This window comes from Dama dama, chromosome 16, assembly GCF_033118175.1.
Source record: "Dama dama isolate Ldn47 chromosome 16, ASM3311817v1, whole genome shotgun sequence".
Lineage (NCBI taxonomy): Eukaryota > Metazoa > Chordata > Mammalia > Artiodactyla > Cervidae > Dama > Dama dama.
In genome coordinates, this window is record NC_083696.1 from 17694064 (window position 1) to 17717728 (window position 23665).

The 23665-nt window shown below is 36.3% G+C and overlaps 2 protein-coding genes across 2 annotated transcripts; both read left to right on the forward strand.

Annotated features, from left to right (window-relative positions):
- Positions 1 to 5228: 5228 nt before the first annotated feature.
- Positions 5229 to 6185, forward strand: LOC133071402 (olfactory receptor 13C2-like). Its single transcript, XM_061163996.1, has one exon. It carries the CDS (start codon positions 5229 to 5231, stop codon positions 6183 to 6185), a length of 957 nt encoding a protein of 318 aa, XP_061019979.1.
- A 9095-nt stretch (positions 6186 to 15280) lies between these two features.
- LOC133071331 (olfactory receptor 13F1-like) lies at positions 15281 to 16240 on the forward strand. Its single transcript, XM_061163948.1, has one exon. The coding sequence runs from the start codon at positions 15281 to 15283 to the stop codon at positions 16238 to 16240; it is 960 nt and encodes a 319-aa protein (XP_061019931.1).
- The last annotated feature ends 7425 nt before the right edge of the window (positions 16241 to 23665 follow it).

A 23665-nucleotide genomic window follows, 5' to 3' on the forward strand; every position in this document is an offset into this window, starting at 1 on the left:
GATTTACCAAAGCAGTGAATAGCCAGAAAGAGACCCGATTGAGCATTATCTTCGTGTGTTTGCATACACTGTTGGTGACTATTTTGAATATTTGCTTTTCTATCATTAGGTTATAATTGTAGAAATGAGTGACTTTTCCATTTTTTGTGTGTGTGTGTCATAGGCTTGCTAAAAATGTTAACACAGTCTCAGTTAAAAAAAAATTCAGCCATCTTTTTAAGACAAGGAACATACTAATGCCTTCCTGAAGTGCTATTTTTTTTATGGAGTGAATTGAACCTTATGAGTGATTTTTCCTTTTTGCCACTCAGTTGCTGACATTCAAAGGGTCAGAGTGTGATAAAGGATTGGAGTGTTATATACTGTGATAAAGTATATTAGGATCTGATGGTAAGATGAGCATAATACTATCTGTCAGAACACTGTGTGTGATGTGAGTAAACTTTTCAGCTGTATCTTCCTGTCCATATGAAAAGACGATGACTGGTTCAAAGATGAAAAAGACTAACAGAAGGAAGAACCATGATAGAGAGGCATAAAGGAAACTACTAATAGTGGAAACCATTATTGTGGTAATTGTATAATATATACTATCTCATTTAATCTTGTCAACAAATATATGGTACAGGTGCTATTTTTATCTTCATGCTATAGCTGGGGAAGGTGGTGATCAGAAATATGCCCACGCCACCCTGGTTAGTAAGGGGCAGAGTTACCATTTAAACTAAGCCTACCTCCAAGGCTTGTGTTCCTAACAGTTTTATGGAGTATGTTTGGTAGAATATCATGTAGCATGGAGGCAGCTCATGGAACAAGGATTTTTGTAGAGATGATTTTTACAGGTGTAGGTATAACCTCCATTATTCAGTGAACTTCACATGAATCTACTGCCCTTTGGGGTCTCAAGTCATTTACACAGTAACCCAGAAAATCTGAAAAATGCTAACAAAATGCAAATTTTATGAAAAGCTACAAAATATTAAGAGCTGGGGATAGGAGATGAGTTTAGAATGGGGAAATGAAGTTGAGCTTGGAGTGATTCTGGGGTGACTAGTTATGCCCAGAAATTGGGAAGATAGACCTGAGATTCAGAACAAAGTAACTTTTGAAGATAGGCAGACAAAGAATTCTGAAGAGGGAAGGATTTTTGTACTTGTGAGTGAAACAAGAATCATAACCAACATTTATTGAGCTGTCATTTTGATGAAGGGACAGGAGATCCATATGGGCCTGCAAATCCTAATGATACTACTGAAAGTATCTTGAATATTAAACATGGCTATATTTAAAGGACTTGTTAGTCTTTAGCAGTTCCCATTTAAGGTGTGATACCGAATAAGAACAATTTTTAACCGTATGTAGTTGTGTCCCATGGCAGTGGATGGTTTGATGTAGTATGCTATCAAAAAAGTGAAAGGAGAAAGGTTATACATCTCAAAGACAAGAATTCTTTAGCTTAAATGTAATTTATTTTATGATAGGTATTACAGTCACAAGATTCAAAAATTTTAAAAGGTACTGAATAACATACAGTGAACAACCTCCCTTCCATTTCTGTTAATAAACTATTCATTTCCTTTCCTAGAGATAACAAGCTATTCCTGTTTATTTTTCTATAGGTATCCTACATAGGAGCAAAAAAATGTTTGTATATGTGTGTGCATGTGTGTGTGTGTGTGTGTGTACAGACACATATAGTGACTCAGATGGTAAAGAGTCTGACTGCAGTGCAGGAGACCTGGGTTCAATCCCTGGGTCAAGAAGATCCCCTGGATAAGGGAGTGGCAACCCACTCCAGTATTCTGGACAGAGGAGTCTGGCAGGCCCCAATCCATGGGGTCGCATAGAGTCAGACATGACTGAGCTACTAACACACACATATATGCAAAATATTTATACACAAATGTTACTGTGCCTTATATACTGTTCTGAACATTTATATTGCTGTCTAGTCATTAAACCACATCCTACTCTTCGGCAACTCCATGGACCGTAGCCCACCAGGCTCCTCGGTCCTTGGGATTTCCCAAGCAAGAATACTGGAGTGGGTTGCCATTTCCTTCTCCAGTGGTTCTTGTCAACTACCACTGAGCCACCAGGGAAGTCAGTTCTGAATATTACTTTTCCACTTAATAGTTCTTGACGATCTTTCCCTATCAATGCACAAAAAGTCTCTCTTAATCTTTTTGACAGCACCAGTATTTCATTATTTCTATGTCCCCTTCTCATAGAAATTTAAATTGCTTCCACATCTGCTATTACAAATGGTAGTTTAATGAATCAGTTTTTAAATAAATTACTTTACACATGCACAGGCATAATTGTATGGTAATTACCTAGGGGTAAACTCCGTAGTCAAAGGTTATACGCATGCCTTTATGATTCTGTTTAACACTGCCAATTTGTCCTCCACAGAGGATGCACCAATTTATGTGTTCACTGAGAATGTGTAAGAGTGCCTATCTCCTTACCTTTAGAAGGCAAGGTCATTAGAGATGAAACCATGGCTCATCCCTGTAAGACATCAGTGCAGTGATACCCAGGGATAAGTCACAGGGAGTGATATTAGGAAATTTTTCTGAGCAGAAGTTCTTTAGGAATTTGGTCACTAAGTTTCTTAAACATTCCTTTCAATATATATGTATATATATATATATGTATGTGTGTGTATATTTTATATATATATATATATATATAAACATATAAAGTCCCAAATAGAGTGACAAGGTGTCAATTAGCAATAATAGTCTCAATTCATGTATCCATTTGTGTGTTTCTAGCTAATATATATTTTTGATCTTCAAATTAATCTAAATTTGATTCTCCTAATTTATCTTGGTAGCCTCTTGGAATTGTGTGGTAGGGATAGAAATGGAGGAATATAACTATTCTTGTAGTTCTATCTTCATTTTGTGTTTGAGGGAGAATTTAGGAGATTAGGAGCAGTCTAGTTGAAAAAGTTCATTTGGATTTATCTGTAAGCTGGTGTAGAAACACCTGGATGAACTTTTTGGCCAACACAATAGTTATTTTCTACAAGCAAATGTTTGGTCTGTATGTCGGATTGTCAAAGTAGCGAAAGAAAGTAACTCACCACTCATGGAATGGAAAAAATGAACAAAGTGTTCAAGTTAAGGCAAACAATTGGTGAATGACAATTTAATCAGCCAGCTGAAATAAGAAGGTGGGAAATATAAGTAATGCAAATAAGTATGTAATAAAAATAAAGTATATGGAAGGAAAGAAATGAAGTACATTTGTAATTGTATTCTAAAGTGACTGTAGTGAATATGCTCATAAAACAGCAATGACTGTAAAAAGAATTAACAACTTACACCCACATGTATGTTACACATAGTTAGTGATCAGATATTTTTATACAATTATTATTATATTTAATTTATTTTATTATAATTAAAAAATGTGACCTGAAAGTCTAAAGTTATATATTTTTGGCAGCAAGTTACTTGATCCATGTTGAAAATGCAACAAAAAATATGAATTCTCTTTGGGTGAGACATTATGATTTATATATATATACATACAATACATGTGTACATATAATCAGGGCATTTATTGAATGCCCTATTGAAATGTTTGAGAGAATTTTCTGTTATCTATATTTAATCAATTCTATATATATATTTAAAATCAAGTTTTACTTGTGTATCTAGGATTATTTTTATATGCTTTGGAGAAAACTTGTAATAGGGGGCAACCTCTTATGAAACTCATGAAAAAAGAAATCAAGAATAGCAGTGAAAAAGTAGATAGAACTACTCATAAGGGGAGACTACAGAATTATGAAGAATTATACACTAATAGGTATATTTTTGTACAGAAATGAATAATTTCCTTCAAAATATAAAGAATTAAAGTGTGCTTAAATCACCATATTGAAATCTCTCTGACTAATCCCCTATTTTAGTCTGATATTTCTTTTGAAATATTAGTATTGTCTATTAGATTACAAGATATTCTAGACTGTGAGTCAAGTTCTCTGCAAAATGAACAATTAAGTTTGAACTCCATAGCCATAGGCTTGGATTCAAGTTCTGGCTCAACCACTTATTTAGCTATGACCATGACCTTGACCTTAAGCAAATTACTTATTTTCTTGCTTTTTTATTGGCGAAGTAATTGGCAACCCACTCCAGTATTCTTGCCTGGAGAATCCTGTGGACAGAGCAGCCTGGTGGGCTGATGTCCTTGGGATCGTATAGAATCGGACACGACTGAAGCGACTTAGCATGCATTCCCTTTTTATAATGAAAATGACAATGCTAATAATAGCAATAATTGCCTAATAGGGGTGATTCTCAGACTAAATTAGGTAATGTACAAATAAAATAATTAATTGAGTAAGAAATATTAGTCCTTTGGTCCTTGACTGTATTCATTTATTCAACAAATATTTCTGAACCTCTTATCTCTGTATCTGTTACATTGTAGAGACTGGTATTGTAGGAGTAAACAAGAAAAAGTCCCTGCCTTGATAAATTTTTCATGCTAATGGACAAGTCAGATAATAAGCATAACAGTATAACATGGAAAAGTGACAAAATCATTAATCTATTGTGTGGTGGTTTGTTGGTATTGTTTAGTCACTAAGTTATGTCCAACTCTTTGTGACCCCATGGACTGTAGCCCCCCAGGCTCTTTTGTCCATGAGATTTCCCAGGCAAGAACACTGGAGTGAGTTGTCTTTTCCTTCTCCAGTGGTGGTTTGTAGCCAATAAAAATAGTTTATTTTTCAGTTACACATAATGCAATACTCATATTTATTTTAAACTCTAGTTAACTTGTGGTGACAAATATGAGCATAAGCTCAGGCTTCAGCAAGGAAGACTTGGGTTTGAATCTTCCCTCTGCTCTAAATTTACCTTTAATTAAAGTTAAATTAAAGTTAAATTTTGCTTTGATTTATTTACTGTAAAATGTGGATGATGATACCTCTCTCCCAGAATCTTGATGAGATTCAATAAATTACATGGCATATTGCTGGCAGCTTGAAATACGTTCGTTTCTCTTCCCTTCCCCCTCTCTATTCTATTTGGTCCACTTTCTTTCTTTTCTTCTTTCTTTGATCTATTCCTTTTTATATTTTGCTTTCTTCCTATGAGTATATGGTACTTCTACATTGGTACAAAGTTGAATATAATCATAGTAGAATATATATTTTATCTTAACATATTCTCATGTATTACAGGTAAAGAAGAAAGCATAAAATGGAATGGGAAAACCAAACCATTCGGGTGGAATTTTTTCTGAAGGGGCTTTCTGGTTACCCAAGGCTTGAACTACTGTTTTGTGTGCTAGTCTTAATAATGTATGTGGTCATCCTTCTCGGAAATGGCACCCTTATTCTCATCAGTATCTTAGACTCCCACCTTCACACCCCTATGTACTTCTTCCTGGGGAACCTCTCCTTCCTGGACATCTGCTACACCACTGTCTCCATTCCCCCCATGCTGGTGAGCTTCCTCTCAGAAAAAAAGACCATCTCCTTCTCTGGCTGTGCCGTGCAGATGTTCCTTGGCTTGGCCATGGGTACAACAGAGTGTGTGCTCCTGGGCATGATGGCCTTTGACCGGTATGTGGCTATTTGCAACCCTCTGAGATATTCTGTCATCATGAGCAAGGGTTCCTATGTGTCCATGGCAGCTGGCTCCTGGATCATAGGAGTTGTCAACTCGACAGTACAAACTGGGTGTGTAGTACAATTGCCTTTCTGCAGGAATAATGTCATCAATCATTTCACCTGTGAAATTCTGGCTGTCATGAAATTGGCCTGTGCTGATATCTCACGTAATGAGTTCATCATGCTTGTGGCCACAACCTTATTCATAATGACACCATTATTGCTAATCATTATCTCTTACACATTAATTATTATCAGCATCCTCAGAATTCGCTCTTCTGAGGGGAGAAGCAAAGTCTTCTCTACCTGCTCAGCCCACTTGACTGTGGTGATAATATTCTATGGAACCATTCTCTTCATGTACATGAAGCCCAAATCTAAAGACACACTTAATTCAGATGACATGGATGCTACTGACAAACTTGTTTCTGGGTTCTATGGAGTGATAGCTCCTATGATTAATCCTTTAATCTATAGTCTCAGAAACAGGGATGTGAAGGAAGCAGTAAAACATTTACTGAGAAGAAAAAATTTTAATAAGTAAATGGAAAAGGGACAGGTGATGTTTATAATCACAATGTAGGAATCAGTTAAGGAAATCAAAGTGTCAAATAGGTTCTTAATGCTGCATCAAATTTATCTCTCTATGCCCTCAAGCTCTAAAATATTATTTTTGGTCCAGAGCATAAGGAAAGTAAGTTAAGAAATTTCAGTATTTTAAGAGTCAATGATTATAGTTTGTTGTTGCTGAAGAGCTTGATTATGAGGCTAGTAGAGGGATAGTGTAGTAGGAAGAGAGATTTTAAGACAGGAAAAAGATATACTAGTATCAAAACCTTAAAAATCTTTTTGATAAAATATTTCCAAAACCAATTTCATACTTCCTTACTTTGCTTACAAGACAGAATGATACCTACTTTCAGATTTTTAACACTAAGTTAAAATTATTAATTTGCAATACTATAACTGCTAAAATAATTCAATTTACTTGGAGTTTTTTCAGATATGTAATGCTGATTGTTCTCTGTCTAGGTCTCTGTATACTGTTATACTTTTAGATTCTAGAACAATATTATTACTATTAGTTAAACAATATTTATTTTTGGTCACTTCTGTCTTAGTTGCGGCACATGGGATCCTCCTAGTTGTGAGGCAGGCAGCATGTAGGATCTTAATACCCTGACCAGGGATCAGTCTGGCCTCCCCTGCACTGACAGGTGGATTCTTAACCACTGGACCACCAGGAAAATCCCTAGGGTAGTATTATTTTTGTTAAGTTTTGTTCATCTCCAACTGTTGTTTTTGTTGGTTAGTCGCTGATTCTTCTCCAACTCTTTTGAAACCCAGTGGACTGTAGCCCACAAGGCTCCTCTGTCTATGGGATTTTTTTGTTGTTGTTGTTCATCCAAAGTTGAATTTTATTTTATTTTTTTTCCATTTATTTTTATTAGTTGGAGGCTAATTACTTTACAATATTGTAGTGGTTTTCTGCCATACATTGACACGAATCAGCCATGGATTTACATGTGTTGCCCATCCTGATCCCCCCTCCTGCCTTGATCTCCACCCCATCCCTCTGGGTCTTCCCAGTGCACCAGCCCTGAGCACTTGTCTCATGCATCCAACCTGGGCTGGTGATCTGTTTCATCCTTGATGGTATACTTGTTTCAATGCTGTTCTCTCAGAAAATCCACCCTTTACTTCTCCCACAGAGTCTAAAAGTCTGTTCTGTACATCTGTGTCTCTTTTTCTGTTCTGCAAATAGGGTTATTGTTACCATCTTTTTAAATTCCATATATATGCGTTAGTATCATGATGGTCAATGAGAAGATGCCCCCAAAGATGGTTTTTTTTTTTTTTTAAATTAGATCAGAGTTTTTTCACTGGTTTTCAGGCTTTCTCAATAGTTGGATTCAATGTTGGTCATTATGCACCCTCCCAGAAAGTGGATACACCATATGGAAGATTGGTCTTTCTTTGGGAACAGAGACTAGCAGTTTTTGAACTTTATCTGACTTTATTAGGATAGAAAAATGTGCCATTCAGAGGGAGATAGAATACAGAAGTGTGAGGAAATAGTTAGTTTTAGAAACTTCTGGTTGTGGCTAATCATTTCTTACTTCTGATCACTATTTAGGTTTCATTGTTAGTCATTTGTGCCTGTTCTTCAGTGTCATCAATATTGATGTGGTTCTTTTTCCAGTTTGTTTTATGCCATGTGTGGATTATTTTCCCTTTGTTCCCTGAGCTATAGCTGGCTCTGGACTTCTTTTTACTAACTGAAGATTTGACGAAGCTATACGGAAATTACAATGCAGAAAAGGAAAAAAGAAAACCTTAATTAGACATCACTTCTCTTTCTTCCTAACCTCCACCATAAGGAAGATTCTTTATCATATGACTCTCTTCTTATCTCTCGTCTCCTATTATATTAGTAGGGTTCACTGTGCCTCAGATTAGAATGATATCTTAAATGTATTATCACCCTGAATTCCAAGAATGTATAATATTGTCAGAGATTGTTTGTTTTCCTAGCTTGACTCCACGGACTTAGATCTGGTCCTTGGAAGTGATCAGGTGTAGACCAAAGTTTAAGTAGTTTCCATCAGCCATGGCACAAACGGTACTGTTTTAGGTGCTGGTAACAAAATATGATGCCAATATTTTATGTGTGAAACATCCTGTGGTCTTGGAGTGTGATGACCCTAATGGAAACAAGCTTGGAATGGTGAGCATATGTTTCCATTTGCTCAGAACTGGTTTAATTAATACCAGCTGCTACAGTGTAGTTAGTAATTACTCATTTCATGTCAAAAGTGTCCTAGTTTGGATCATCTAATTTGTGGTCACACTAAACAGTAGGGCCTATTTGAGACAATGTGAGAATCAGATTCCAGGAGAGTGATAGGAATAGCAGATCATAACTGTGTGATAGCAGTATCCTGATGGGGAAAAGGCGGACATATATTCAGCACATGTAAGATACTCCCAGGGATTCTTCAAGTTAATTGGGAAGGTCGTTCATCAAATTTGGAGATAGTCCACTAGGAAAACATGCTACAAATTAGGTTTTGAATTGTCACTGAAAATTATGTAATGCCTATCCATAATAATAACTTTGTATGGCTCTATGAACATTCAGGCAGTAATTCACTAGAATGGTCATTATTTCTGGCAGCTCCTCATTAGGATACTAATACTGTATTATCTGTTTATTTAAAAAGTGTTATTTTCTTTGTTATAGAGGGACTGATAACCAACTGATTTAAATGATATGTAAGCATTAAGTAACAAATAAAAAATATGAGTGCAAAACAAAGAAACTTTGTTTTCCCATTGCATATGTTAATTTTACATCAGAAAATCACTTTAAAAATAATTAAACTATTTAAAAATGTAATTTAAAAGGTTATATAATGTTTAGTTATTACTAAATAGTGGCTATATTTTCCATGTTGTAAATACCTATTTCTAGCCTATGTTATACTCACTAGTTTCTATCTCCCACTTGCCTGCCCACATATCCTGCCCAACCCTGTACCGCTGGTAAGCCCTCATTTGTTCTGTTTGTTATGTTCCACTGAGAAGTCACATCCAACTCATTGTGACCCGTTGAGCTGCAGCATGTCGGGCTTCCCTGTCCCTCACTCTCTCCTGGAGTTTGATCAAACTCAAGTCCACTGAGCTGGTGATTTCATCCAACTGTCTCATCATCTGTCGCCCCATTTTCCTTCTGTCCTCAACCTACCCCAGCATCAGGGTAGAGGGGAGATCTAGATCTGTGAGTCTGCTTCCTTTCTGTCACATTCACTAGTTTGTTGTATTTTTTAGGTTCCATACATATCCATGTATAAGTGATATCACATCATTTTTCTTTTTTGTCTGACTTGTTTCACTTAGCATAATGCCCTTTGAGTCCATCTGTATTGCTACAAAAGGCAAATCTTTTACCTAAGTGTAAGGCCAGATACTACACAAATCCTAGAGGAAAACATAGGCAGAACACTCTTTGACATAAATTGCAGCAATGATTTTTTTGGATATGTATCTTAAAGTAAAGGAAATAAAAGTAGAAATTTAAAAAAATGGGGCCTACTTAAAGGCTTTTCCATAGTAAAGGAAACCATCAACAAAATGAAAAGACCACATAGTGTATAGGAGAAGATATTTGTAAATCATATGACTGATAAAGGATTAATATTCAATATATATAAATGAATCATACAGCTCAAATCAAAAAAGCAAACAACCTGATTTAAAAATGAGCAGAAGAACTGAATAGATATTCTTCAAGAGAGGAAATGCAGATGGCCAACAGGTGCATGAAGAGATGCTAAGCATAGCTAATTATCAGGGAAATTCAAATCAAAATCATAATGAGATATCACCTCACCCATGTCAGAATAGCTACCATCAAAAAGAACACAAATAACAATTGTTGGTGAGAATGTAGAGAAAAGGGAGCCCTTGTACACTGTTGGTGGGAATGTAAATTTGTGCAGCCACTATGGAAGACAATATGGAAATTTCTCAAAAAACTAAAAATAGAACTACCACATGACCGAGCAATTCCAGTCCTGTCTATACATCCAGAAAACACAAAAACACTAATTCAAAAACATATGTGTACCCCAATGTACGTAGTGGCACTATTTGCAATGGCCAAGACTGTAGATTGTCATTCTGCTTACTTATATGCAGAATACATCATATGAAATGCTGGGCTGGATGAATCAAACACTGGAACCAAGATTGCTGGTAGAAATATCAACAACCTTAAATATGCACATGTAACCACTTTAATGGCAGAAAGTAAAGAGAAACTAAAGAGCTTCCTGATGAAGGTAAAAGAGAAGAGTGAAAAAGCTGGCTTAAAACTCAGTATTCAAAAAATGAAGATCATGGCATCTGGTCCCATCACTTCATGGCAAATAGATGGGAAAAAGTAGAAAAAGTAATAGACTTTATTTTCTTGGGGTCCAAAATCATTGCAGATAGTGACTAGATCCATGAAATGAAAAAGATGCTCTCACCTTGGAAGACAAGTTATGACAAACCTAGACAAGTATGATTTTTTTTTTTATAAACAAATTAGATTGCTTCTGAATGAGTCAGGATATGAGGAGCTAAGGTTCTAGAGAGAGTTAAACCTACCAAGACATTCTATTCTGAAGTGAAGGGAGGCCAAGTATCTGAATTAAGGAAGTTAAATGACCTCAAACGGTATAATTCATTTACCGCATGAAGCACTAGCGAATTTTTAGGCTGCCCAGAGTAAGAGTGCTGGAAATTGAGCAAAAGGGGGTTAAATACGTTAGGTTAGGTTTTATCAGTCCCACAGTGGATATGAGATAAAAATTGAAGTCTGTTGACTCTTGAAAGGGAAATCTCCCTTATACAAACTTCAGGTTCTCAGTTTGGAACCTATAGGGATAAATCTAAAATAGGAGATGAAACAGATTTTTGGCCAAGTTCTTCAAAACCTGAAATCCATCTCTAACTTGTCTCAATGATTCTTTGGATTAAAGCAATCTTTCCCAATCTAGGCTTGTATCAAAGCATAAAGGAAATTCTCTTTGTATAAATAAAACATCATCCAGAGATTATATGTTTTTTATGTATGATAACTGGTAAGATATAAGACCAAAAGATGAAGACAGATGATTGAAAGTCTCTCAGGATGATCCAAATATAGAAGTTACCAGACCTATTTGACAAGAACCAGTATTAACATGTACCTCAACATACAGTACAAGATGACGAGTTCACTAGAGCATTTGATGTTATATTAAAACGTCAAGTAGATGTTATGGAGCTGAAAAATGCAGCGAGAATGAAGAACTAAAGAGATGGATTTTCCACAACTTAGACAAAGTTGAAGAAAGGCTTAGCAAATTGAAAGGTTAATCAGTAGAAAATATCCAGACTGATGCATGGGAAAAAAAAGAATGGAAAATACAGAAAGGACTGTAAGAGCTACATGGGTCATGTTGGAAAAGTCTAGTATGTATAACTGAACACTCAGAGGGAGAGGAAAAAGAGGAAATGGGCTAGAAGAGAAACTGGCTAATACTGAATGATTTTCTCAAGCTTGTGAAAGACATCAAGCCTTAAACTCAAGGAGATCTATAATGTCAAGAAGGGTAAATAAAAAGAAAGCCACATTTAAGAATCTCTTTGTAAAATTTTAGAAAACCAATAATAAAAATAAATATAAAATCTTATTAAGTGAATGTAAATAACAGACAGTTTTCCTCAAAGAAGTAGCAAGAAAACATCTTAGAGCCCAAATCTCACTTTGTGGCCATTTAAAAGCTGAATAAGAATGTTTTATCTTCTATTACTCTGATAACTGAGATAATTGTAGAGATTGCTGAAAAGAAATGGGTCACATTACAAGCTCAGAGGCTATTTGGGATGGCATCTCTACAGTTCTATTAATTGGAATGTTTGCTATATAGTTCAAGGGCCATCTGCAGAGGAATGGAATAGGCAAATAGTCTCCTCTAGTTCTGCTTCCACAGAAGTTTTTCAAGAATCAGGCCTTTTGCTTAGCCAAGTGGCTTGAAATAATTACAAAAATTTTACTGTTGTTTTTTTGCCCTGAATTTCTTAATTGAACTTGGAGAATTACACCCAGGAGAAACTGAAACTTTTTAAACTTCTTTAGGTTTCAGAATAACAATGTTAAATTGTTAAGGGAGTTGGAAGGTCCCTAAAAGCAGTAGGAGACTAGAGTAGTGAAGTTCCAGGGATTGCCCTTTGGAAGATTTTTGGAGAAAATCATAGTGGTGATTTGGGCAGAACAAATCTTTATATCATTATTTCTCTTAAATTATTAAACAGTTTTTAATTAACGTGAGCTATGCATGTTGACACTGTGAGTCAGGCAAGATTTGGGTTGATATTTTGCAAACTAGGAGTATCCATGTCCTTTTTCATTACCATCTTCTGAGTAAAAATATGTGCACAACCCACTTTAACACAGTTTTCAGAGAGTACTATAGAAATTGCAAAATTTAGAATCTTTTACTCTTTTGAGCACTACAGTAGACTCTCAAGAAAGACTTTGCTGAAGATCACCTTTAAATATTGAAGCACACTTTAACCAAAAGTGAAGATGCACATTCCGTGTGCTGAGGTAAATGGGAATAGACATTAACCATCACTTTCTGTAATCTCAGATTTACAAAATTTATTAATAGGTCTCAGCTAGGCCAGGAAACCAGAATAAAGATATTTACTTAAAAAAGAAGTGCTAGTTGGTATGGAAAATATTGAGATGAAGAAATGAGTTTTGATTGTCGGATAAAACTTTTGACTATGTGTTCCAGGTGAGACCCTGACAAAGATCTAAGATAAGAATGAAGGAATGAGTCGGACTCAATCTGGATGAGAAAAGGAGAATACTTCATTGTTGTGTTTCTAAAAGTAGACAAAAGAGCAGGTGATGGGAGGGAGGACATGAGGGCCCAGAGCCAGGAACGGAAAACTGAGTGCTGGGTGGGGAAAACCCCATAGAGAAACCCTCAGTGGAGGGGACATATATGCTGACGGAAATAACTGGTAAAGTGTTTCATTTTCATACATGGATTGGAGGTTGAAATTTAAATAGATTATGAAAAAGTTGCTATGTTTTAAAAATCTGAGTCAGTGTGGGCCAGCACTGTAGCAGCGTAGAGGCAAGTATGCTTCAGGAAAGCGGGGAGAACATGAAATCATAAACCACTATTGTGATTCTGTGAAACATGAACGCGATCATGGAATTGGGGCTATTGAGGGAGAATTTGAAGCAAGTTAATCTAGATCTTGCAAATCTGCACAAGATAGAAATTATTACCCTTCAGTTGGGTCCAACTCCTTGTTAACCAATGGATCGTAGCCAGTGAGGATCCTCTGTCCATGGAATTTTCTTGACAAGCATACTGGACGGGGTTGCCATGCACTCCTCCAGGCTTTCTTCTTGACCCACAAATCAAGCCTGTGTCTCTTGCATCACTTGCAGATTCTTTACTGCTGAACCACCAGAGAGCCCTTACAATCAAGTTTCAAAGAGGTCAAGTGATTTGCTAAATTTTGCATGCCAGTAAATAGCATGGTTGGGTTCAGAGCCTAAAGTCTCACACTCTGAGGACAGTGCTCTAATTCCTTACAGAAGATGACCTTTTGGAAAGTATTTCTTCCTCTTCTAAGAGCACAAGTGATCATTGTCTTTTTCACGTATGACTGTATATCAGATACTTAAAACTAAGAGCTAATCATTTTGTTTCTTAATTCAACTAGTTTCTTTAAGGTCAGAGAAATGATCAGAGAAATTTGCAGATGTGTATAACAAGTTCAGAGGTCTTCAGGCTTTTCTGTTGACACAGAGAACCACAGTGAAAATGCACTTATCTTAACACGTATTAAAAACTTGCCATGTTCAAAGCAGCCATATGTAATTAAAAATCTTAAATATGACTTATTACTTTGCTAGTATTGTCAGGAACAATCTCTTCACAAGCTCAGCGTCCACTGCAACGGCAATAGGGATGTGCATATATGGGTATAGTCAGTGTGATATACTTGAACAACGTAACTGTGTACAAAGAATGCAGCTGTACTTATGATTTATGACATATAGTTTTGATAACTAATTGAAGTATTCAAGAAAATTAAGATTGGGGCCGGGAAGGAAAAGTACTTCAGATAGATAATTGTAGATTAAAATATATAAAATGTAAATTGGCATGCTAAGAATGTGGAACCACAGAGTGGTTGTTGTTTTAGACCAGAAGGTAGAAGTAGAGTACTGGAAGATGCGATCAGAGAAGTTCTGATGTTGAGAATGTTCAATGATGAGAATGTGAGGCTTGTGTAATTTGTTACTGAATTTGTTTGAACTTTATCTTGAAAGACAGTGGTTTTCAAATTTACTTCCATATGTGATCAGTTGTGAGATATATTGTAAATAATTTGCTTTACATTATGAATTACTTAACCTTCTAATAAAGGATGGGTTCAAGATTGTTCCATAGTCAAAAATGCGTTCTTGAAGATAGATATCACATAGCGTTAGAGTGAGTGGATTCTTGCTGATCTCCTGTTTATATTCTTGAGTGTGGCATTTCAATCTGTTTTTTTTTTTTTTACCACATAATTTGAAACTTTTTGGAATGCAACCAAAACCTTTCCTGTTGCAAATTTTACAGCAACAAAAAAATGTTTCTTTGCCCAGAAACGTTTTCTGATCTTTACCTTGACTGAGGCCAGTTCATATTTTGATTAAAATAAATCTCAAAATATCTTACTAAGCAATACCCCTGACGTAGGTTAGCATTTGTCTCTGTGTTCGCCTAGTTTCTTGGGGCATATGTATATCATGTTCTTGTAAGTTTTAATTTATTTGAGTGTGTCTTTTATTTGATTTTGATTTACTTGAGAGAAGAACTTGTATAACTTCACTGTAGATTCTCAGTGCCTTAGAGTGCATTCAGTAAATGTTGGATGAATGAATGAATATTGCTAGTCATATTGGAAGGCAATGCTCCCTTTAATGTTCCTCTACCAAAAACTCCTTGAAAGTTGGTAGAGTGTAAATTTTAAACATAGGCCATGCATACTTTTATTCACTATTACAGTTGAACAAAGAAGAATAAAATGGACAAGACAAATGCAACAGTCGTTTCTAATTTTATTTTTCTGGGATTTACTCACTATCCCCAAATTGAAGTCATCATATTTGTGCTGTGCTTGCTGATGTACTTGATCACCTTACTGGGTAATATTATTCTGATGTCAGTTAGTGTCCTGGATTCTCACCTACATATACCCATGTACTTCTTCCTCAGCAACCTGTCATGTCTGGACATCTGGTATACTTCTTCTGCCCTGACTCCAATGCTGGCAAACTTTATTTCAGGGAAAAACACCATCTCATTCTCAGGGTGTGCTGCTCAAATGTACTTCTCTCTGGCCATGGGCTCCACTGAGTGTGTGCTCCTGTCTGTGATGGCGTATGACCGATATGTAGCCATCTGCAACCCCCTGAGATACCCCATCATCATGAACAAGAAGATTTGTGTTCAGATTGCAGCTGGCTCGTGGGTGACAGGCTCCTTCACTGCCCTGGTGGAAACTGTGTCTGTGTTGCAGCTGTCACTGTGTGGAAGGAGTGTCATCAATCATTTCACTTGTGAGATTCTGGCCGTCCTGAAACTGGTTTGTGTAGACACTTCCAAGGTGCAGTTAATCATGCTGGTGATCAGTGTACTTCTTCTTCCTATGCCAGTGCTCTTCATTTGTATTTCTTATGCATTCATCCTCTCTAGCATCCTAAGAATCAGCTCACTGGATGGTCGGAGCAAAGCTTTTTCAACATGTGCAGCCCACCTGAGTGTAGTGGTTTTATTCTATGGGACAGCTCTCTCCATGTACCTGAAGCCATCAACTATAGATTCACAGGAAGTAGATAAATTTATAGCTTTGGTATATGCTGGCTTAACTCCCATGTTGAATCCTATCATTTATAGTTTACGGAACAGAGAAGTGAAAGTGGCTGTGAAAAAACTGCTGGTTAGGAACTCTGTTTGTGCTCTTTCAGTCTCTAGTAGCAAATGATATCTATAAATATTAAGGGATATTTCGTGCTCTCTCTATATATCAGGAGATAATTGGGGTAGACACTCGTTTTTAAATGTGATGTGCAATATTCTAAGTCTCTTCTTTGACTAATCACTGAGAGTCTAAGTAATATCAATGTATCATACATAAGTTTATCTGATCTTAAACAAATAGTCTCATGATGACAAGTTTTAATTTTTATTTGGTGTTATAGGGTTAAATATAACTATTTTTGTTGGTTTAGTGTTATTTTGATTTCTTTCTAAAATTTTTTCCCCATTTATTTTTATTAGTTGGAGGCTAATTACTTTACAATATTGTAGTGGTTTTTGTCATACATTGAAATGAATCAGCCAAGGAATTGGGTGGAGAGGGAGGTGGTGGCGGGGATCGGGATGGGGAATACATGTAAAATTTTAAAAAATTGAAGTATAGTTGATTAATATTGTTTCAAGTATATAACAAAATAATTCAGTTATGTGTGTGTATTTTTTTAAGATTCTTTTCCAGATTCTTTTCCAAAGTAGGTTGTGATAAGATATTGAATATATTTCCCCATGTGTATAGTAGATCCTAGTTATTTATCTGTTTTGTGTGTAGTATTAAGTAATTGGGTATCTATTAACATCAGGCTTCTCTGGTGGCTCATTTGTGAAGAATTTGCCTGACAATGCAGGAGGCACAGATTCTATCACTGGGTTGAGAAGATCCCCTAGAAAAGGAAATGGCAGCTTACTCCAGTATTATTGCCAGGGAAATCCTATAGACAGAGGAGCCTGGTGGGCTGTATAGTCTATGGGGTTGCAAAAGAGTCAGACACAACATAGTAACTAAACAACAACAGCAATCAATTAATCTCAAATTCTCAATTTATCCATCATCCTCCTTTCTTTTCTTGGTCATGATAAGCTTGTTTTCTGTGTCTGTGAGTTTATTTTGTAAATAAATTCATTTTTATCATTTTTTTGTAGACTCCACAAATTGGTGGTATCATCTATTTGTCTTTCTCTAGTTTACTTCACTTAGTATAATTATTTCTAGGTCCAGCCATATTGCTGCAAATGACATTGCATTATCCTTTGTAGAGTTGAGTCACATTACACTGTATATGTATTCCACATCTTCCTTATTCATTCATCTGTCAGTGGGAACTTAGGTTGCTTCCATGTCTTGGCTATTGCAAATATTGCTGTTATGAACATTGGGGTACATGTATCTTTTTGAATTAGCATTTTCTCTGTATATATACCCAGGAGTAGATTGCAATGTTCTATGGCAACTCTATTTTTAGTTTTTTGTAGAACTTCCATACTGGTCTCCATTGTGGCTGTACCAATCTGCATCCTCACAAACAATGTAGGATGGTTCACTTTTCTACACAGCTTCTCCAGCATTTATTATTTGTAGACATATTGATGATGGCCATTCTCATCAGTGTGAGGGATACTTCATTGTAAATATAACTTTGTAATATATATGTACAATGTAAATTTACAATGTAATTATAACATTGTAAATATAACATTAAGTTTGTATGTTGGTGAGTGTTCAAAATTGTGTACATGTAATATACAAGTGGATGTGAAGAGTTGGATCATAAAGAAGGCTGAGCACTGAAGACTTGATGCTTTTGAACTGTGGTGTTAGAGAAGACTCTTGAGAGTCCCTTGAACTGCAAGGAGATCAAACCAGTCAATCCTAAAGGAAATTAATCCTGAATATTCATTGGAAGGACTGATGCTGAAGCTGAAGCTCCAAAACTTGGGCCACCTAATGCGAAGAGCCGACTCATTAGGAAAGACGCTGGTGCTGGGAAAGATTGAAGGCAAAAGGAGAAGGGGATGACAGTGGATGAGATGGTTGGATGGCATCACCGATTCAATGGATAGCATCACTCAGTGGTGTGCTGCAGTCCATGGGGTCGCAAAGAGTTGAACATGACTGAGCAACTGAAGAACAACTGATACAACAACAACAACATGTAAATGTAATTACTTTACTAGACTTTTGGCTAATTTATTATTAGCCTCTGTTTAATGCTGAATTATGTCCCTTCAAAACTCTAATGTTGAAGGCCTAGCCCCCCATCCGCCACCCCCACACGTACCCAGTACCTCAGAATGCATCTATATTTGAAGATACGACCTTTAAAAAGGTGGTTAAATTGAAATGAGGCTGTTATTGTAGGCCCTTATACAATCTGATTTGTGTCATTATAAGAAAAGAAAATTTGAATGCACATAGTGAGAAGGTGACTCTCTAGAAGCCAAGCAGAGGCCTCAGAAGACTTTAAACCTGCTAACATCCTAATCTTGGACTTTTAGCTTTCAAATCTATTACCTGATAAATTTCTGTTGTTTAAGCTACCCAGTCTCTGATGTTTTGTTATGACAGAATTAGCAAACTAGTATGAACTTGTTTTTAACACAACTAAATGGAATAGAAATAATTACATATTCTCTAAATGTGTGGCTGTGTTTTAAATGTGTGGGTATGTTTCTGTCTGCATATATGTGTGTGTGTGATGTGAGCATCTATATACAGATATAAAATATCTGCAGAAATATATCCTGAATAAAAGTAGAGTGGATAAGTGACAGTCAAGGAAAAAAAATTATCGGATAATTTAGTGGCATGTTGTTAGTCTTCAGATGCTGACCTTTTTTTTTTTTTGGTAAATTCACAAGAAGATAAAAGGTGTTTCAGTGAAACTACTGGTAGTTGCTGCTGTTCAGTTGCTCAGTAGTGTCTGACTCTTGTGACCCCACGGACTGCTGCACACCAGGCTCCCCTGTCCTTCACTATCTCCTGGAGCTTGCTCAAACTCATGTCCACTGAGTCAGTGATGCCATCCAACCATCTCATCCTCTGTTGTCCCCTTCTCCTCCTGCCTTCAATCTTTCCCAGCATCAGGGTCTTTTCTAATGAGTCTACTCTTCTCATTAGGTGGCCAAACTATTGGAGCTTCAGCTTCAGCATCAGTCCTTCCAATGAATATTCAGAAACTATTAGTACTCTGTTTAATCCTGTTATTCCAGACACCTGGTTCCTTAAATCCAATGGTATCGATGAACTCATTAACACTTAGGGAAAAAAAAAAGACATGAAATCTGTGTTATAGATGTTACGATAATGAAAGCCTATTAAATGGGTATAAAATATTGAAATATGTGAAATATCTTATTATATAAACCACAATATACAAAGGATTAAAATGTATACTTAGAAACTTTCACAGCATTTATAATCCCTGTCTGGGCCAGATGGCTAAATGTACAAAACTTATTTGTTTTTTTATCATGGAGTCATTAATAATATCTGTAGAATTATTTTAATGACTTGGACTCAAGTTGAGGACTGCCCATTTGTATGGAAGAAAGAGATAGAAGACGTACTGGGATTAATTTTAGAACATGTTAGCAAATCATAACAAAGATTTATCTAGTTTGTTCAAAGAGCAACAACCTCAGGTAATTAAATTGGAGTCAATGAACTGATCAATAATTATCTGATAATAATACTTGAAAGCAATGATTTATGGCCAATGGAGCAGTAATGGAAAGGTGAAAGAATGGAGGTATCATAAGTATATATAAATAAAAGCTAATACAGTGATGAGGCTTAAGATAATTATTAATTCCAACTTGTCATATTCACTCATCTGCCTTCCTTCAAAGATTAGACTTTCACTGTCTTCATAAGGTCAGAGAGAATCTGATGTATGAATGAGGAAGTAGAACTTAACCAAGCCCCCAAAACTCTATTTCTATATGCAGCCTTCCTAAGGTAAAATTTGCATTCCTTTTAAAATTTTCTGTTATCTGGCCTTGGGTTTATTATCTCCAAGTAGGTACTTTTCTGAAACTGACTTCACCAAGTATCTATAAGCCTATGATTATAACTTCACTTTCTGAAGAACTCTTAAGTCTTCTGATACCATTATAGGTGTTAGTATTGTGGTTTGGTCTGCCTGATTTTAATAAACTTCCATAGTACACATAATAGATAATGGTGGATTGCTCATTATTTTTATTGCCTATGACTTGTTCAGTTGCTAAGTCATATCTGACTCTTTGAGACCCCGTGGGCTGCAGCACACCATGCTTCCCTGTCCTTCACTATATCCTGAAATTTGCTCAAACTCATCCATTGAGTCAGTGACGCCGTCCAACCATCTCATCCTCTGATGTCCCCTTCTCCTTCTGCCCTCAATGTTTCCCAGCATTAGAGTTTTTCCAATGAGCTGGCTTTTCCCATCAGGGGTGAAAGTATTAGAGCTTCAGCTTCAGCATCCATCCTTCCAATGAATATTCAGGATTAATTTCCTTTAGGATTGACTGGTTTGATCTCCTTGCTGTCCAAGGGACTCTCAAGAATCTGCTCCAGCATCACAATTTGAAAGCATCAATTTTTTTGATGCGTACCCTTCTTTATGGTCCAACTCTTACATCTGTACATGATTACTGGGAAAAAAAAAAAACACAAGTTTGACCATATGGACCACTGTTGGCAAAGTAATGTCTCTGTTTTTTAATATACTGTCTAGGTTTCTCATAACTTTTCTTCCAAGAAGTAAGCATCTTTTAATTTCGTGGCTGCAGTCACCATCCATTGTGATTTTGGAGCCCAAGAAAGTAAAATCTGTCACAGTTTCCAGTTTTTCCCCCATCTACTTGCCATGAATTGATGGGACCAAATGCTGTGATCTTAGTTTTTTGAATGTTGAGTTTTAAGTTAACTTTTTCCTATGACTAGTATTTCATAATTGGTTATTTTATTACATTTAATATATTATTTTAACATATTTAATACATGTTTAATACATTTTATTACATTTAGTATTAGGGTGGTGTTACCATTATTTATTTCTTTTTACATACGATAAAGAGAGGAAATTGGAAGTCAAGGCTAGTGGCTTCTTCCGTATGAGAACTTGGCCTGTGCTTTGGAAGATGGACGCTGCAATGTCTACATTGTGAAGCTGTGACAATCAGATGAGAAAACAAATTAAAAACTAGCAACCAATTGCTAGTACTTTTTATTATCAAAGGCGAGGGAAGGGAGAGATCCCCTCAGGACTTTGATGAGCATTCGTTTAAGAGATGCAGTTGAAATGGTTTGATGAAGCCTGTTTGTCAAAAATCCTATCATACTGGGCTTTTTTCTGTAGAAAGAGCAGGTCAGTGAATATTTTCTCATACTCTTATGATGTGATCAGGCTAAGATGTTAGGTTTAGAAAGACTGGTCTTTCGACAGTATAGAGGTACAATTGAGAATGGGAGAAATGAATTAGAGGACCGTAGAGACAATGTACATAGAGGCAGTGAAGACTTAGAAAGCAATGAGATGAAAAGATAGGATGAGTATGGGAACTTCATGGTTATAGTATTGGATTTGAGGATCTTTCACATATGGATAGTCATCAACAATGATTCTACTAGTATAAGTAAAGAACTCTGATGCAACCATTGATTGAAATAGAGGAGAAGCTTAAGGATGATGACTTCATAAAGGCAATGATGTAAGTTGGATGACTGGTTGAGTGTGCGGATGGTTAGACTTTCAGGTGAAGACAGATTAGTGAAGTCCAGGAGAGAAATCAGGACTCAAGCTGTATATTAAAAAGTCCTTTGCTCAGTGATGGAAATTGAGCCCTAGGTGTGGATGATATTGTCTATGCAGACGTTTGGGACAAATATCTATGAAATGATTGGCTTCATTTTCCTATAATTGGTTACAGTTGAAGTGAAGGGGGAAAAAAAAGAACAGAACACTTGTGATTTGGAATAAAGAATTCCAATTTGATTTTTGTCTGCACAAGCTGAGTGATCTTAGGCTATTTTTTAAGCATGCTAGCTTGATTTTCTTTTCTATGAAATATGGATAACTTATTTATTATACTTATAATAAACTTCTTTCTTGCTACTTCTGAAAGATCACCTGTCAGTCAACTTATTTTATTTTAGAGTGTAATTGATAAAAATGTTGTGTTAGTCTTAAGTTTACAGCAAAGTGATTCAGTAATATGTTTATGTATCTGTTAATCTTCAAATTCTTCTCCCATTTAAGTTGTTAGTAATACTGAGCAGAGTTCCTTTTGCTATACAGTATATCCTTGCTAGTTATTTCATATACAGCAGTGTGTACATGTCAGTCACTAACTCCCTATCTATTCCTCCCCTTCCCTCCTCCTCCCCTGGTAATAGTAAGTTCATTCTCTAAGCCTGTAAGTCTGTTTCTGTTTTATAAGTTCATGTCTATCTTCTTTTAGATTCTGCATAAAAGTGATATCATACAGTATCTGTCTTTCTCTGTCTGACTTACTTCACTTAGTATGACAATCTATATGTCCATCCATGTTGCTGCACATGACCTTATTCCATTCTTTTTAATAGTTGAGTAATATTCCTTTCTGTATATATATCACCTCTTTATCCACTCACCTGTCAATGACCACTTAGGTTGCTTCCATGTCTTGGCTACACAGTCAGTTTTTGATCTTTATTCTGGCTAGATTGTGAGTTTAGTTTGTTTGAATTTACTTGTGATTTCAATTATATTGAGCAGCATCTGTTACTTTGTTTCGTGTCTAGTCCTATCACTGTGGCAGCTCTTAGGAATATTAGCATAAAATACCCCCAAATCTCTCCTCCTCTCTTTGCTGTCTGTCTCTCTGTCTCTCTCTATTTACTTTCTTTCTCAGCTTTACTCCATTGCCACTCATTCTGGAATATACTGAAATATTTGTTTAATATGGTTGGATGGCATCACTGACTTGGTCGACATGAGTTTGAGCAAGCTCTGGGAGTTGGTGCTGGAGAGGGAAGCGTGGTGTGCTGCAGTCCATGGGGTTGCAAAGAGTCGGACACAACTGAGTGACTGAACTGAACTGATTTTTTTTCTGATGGGGAAAACAGAAAAGTAGGGAGTATTAGATTTCTGCTTCTGACTAAGAAGGAGAAACAGGGACGGTGTTTGCCCTTCTACCTGAAGCAATAAAAATAAAACAGAAATAAGTGTGAAAAATCAATTTTAAGATATTGAACATCAAACAGCATAGGACAGTGATCCCTGAGAGATGAGGATCAAGTGAAGTGAACCCTTTAATTTTCCTAACTTACTTCTCTGAGTGATGAATTTCCAGGTAATAAGATAGGGAGAGCAAACCAATCAGGAAAGGATTTGAAGATGGAATTGAGAGGACAGGGAGAACAAGGCAGTAGTTTTCCAGTCCAAATCCAGAGAGGAGGAAGCTACAGAAAAAAGAGCTAGAGCTCTAAAGGGACACCCCTCTGCTTTCAGCTGAGTACTGATCAGTGCAGGTGTATGAGGAATTAAGCAAGGTCTGGGAAAGGATTATCCAGGAGAACTGAAGGGAATGATTTTCAGAGCTCACACAAGGCTGAGAATAAAATCAACAC

Excerpts from the sequence above, each read along its gene's own strand:
- LOC133071402 (XM_061163996.1), top strand. The coding sequence starts at position 5,229 with ATGGAATGGGAAAACCAAACCATTCGGGTGGAATTTTTTCTGAAGGGG.
- LOC133071331 (XM_061163948.1), top strand. The coding sequence starts at position 15,281 with ATGGACAAGACAAATGCAACAGTCGTTTCTAATTTTATTTTTCTGGGA.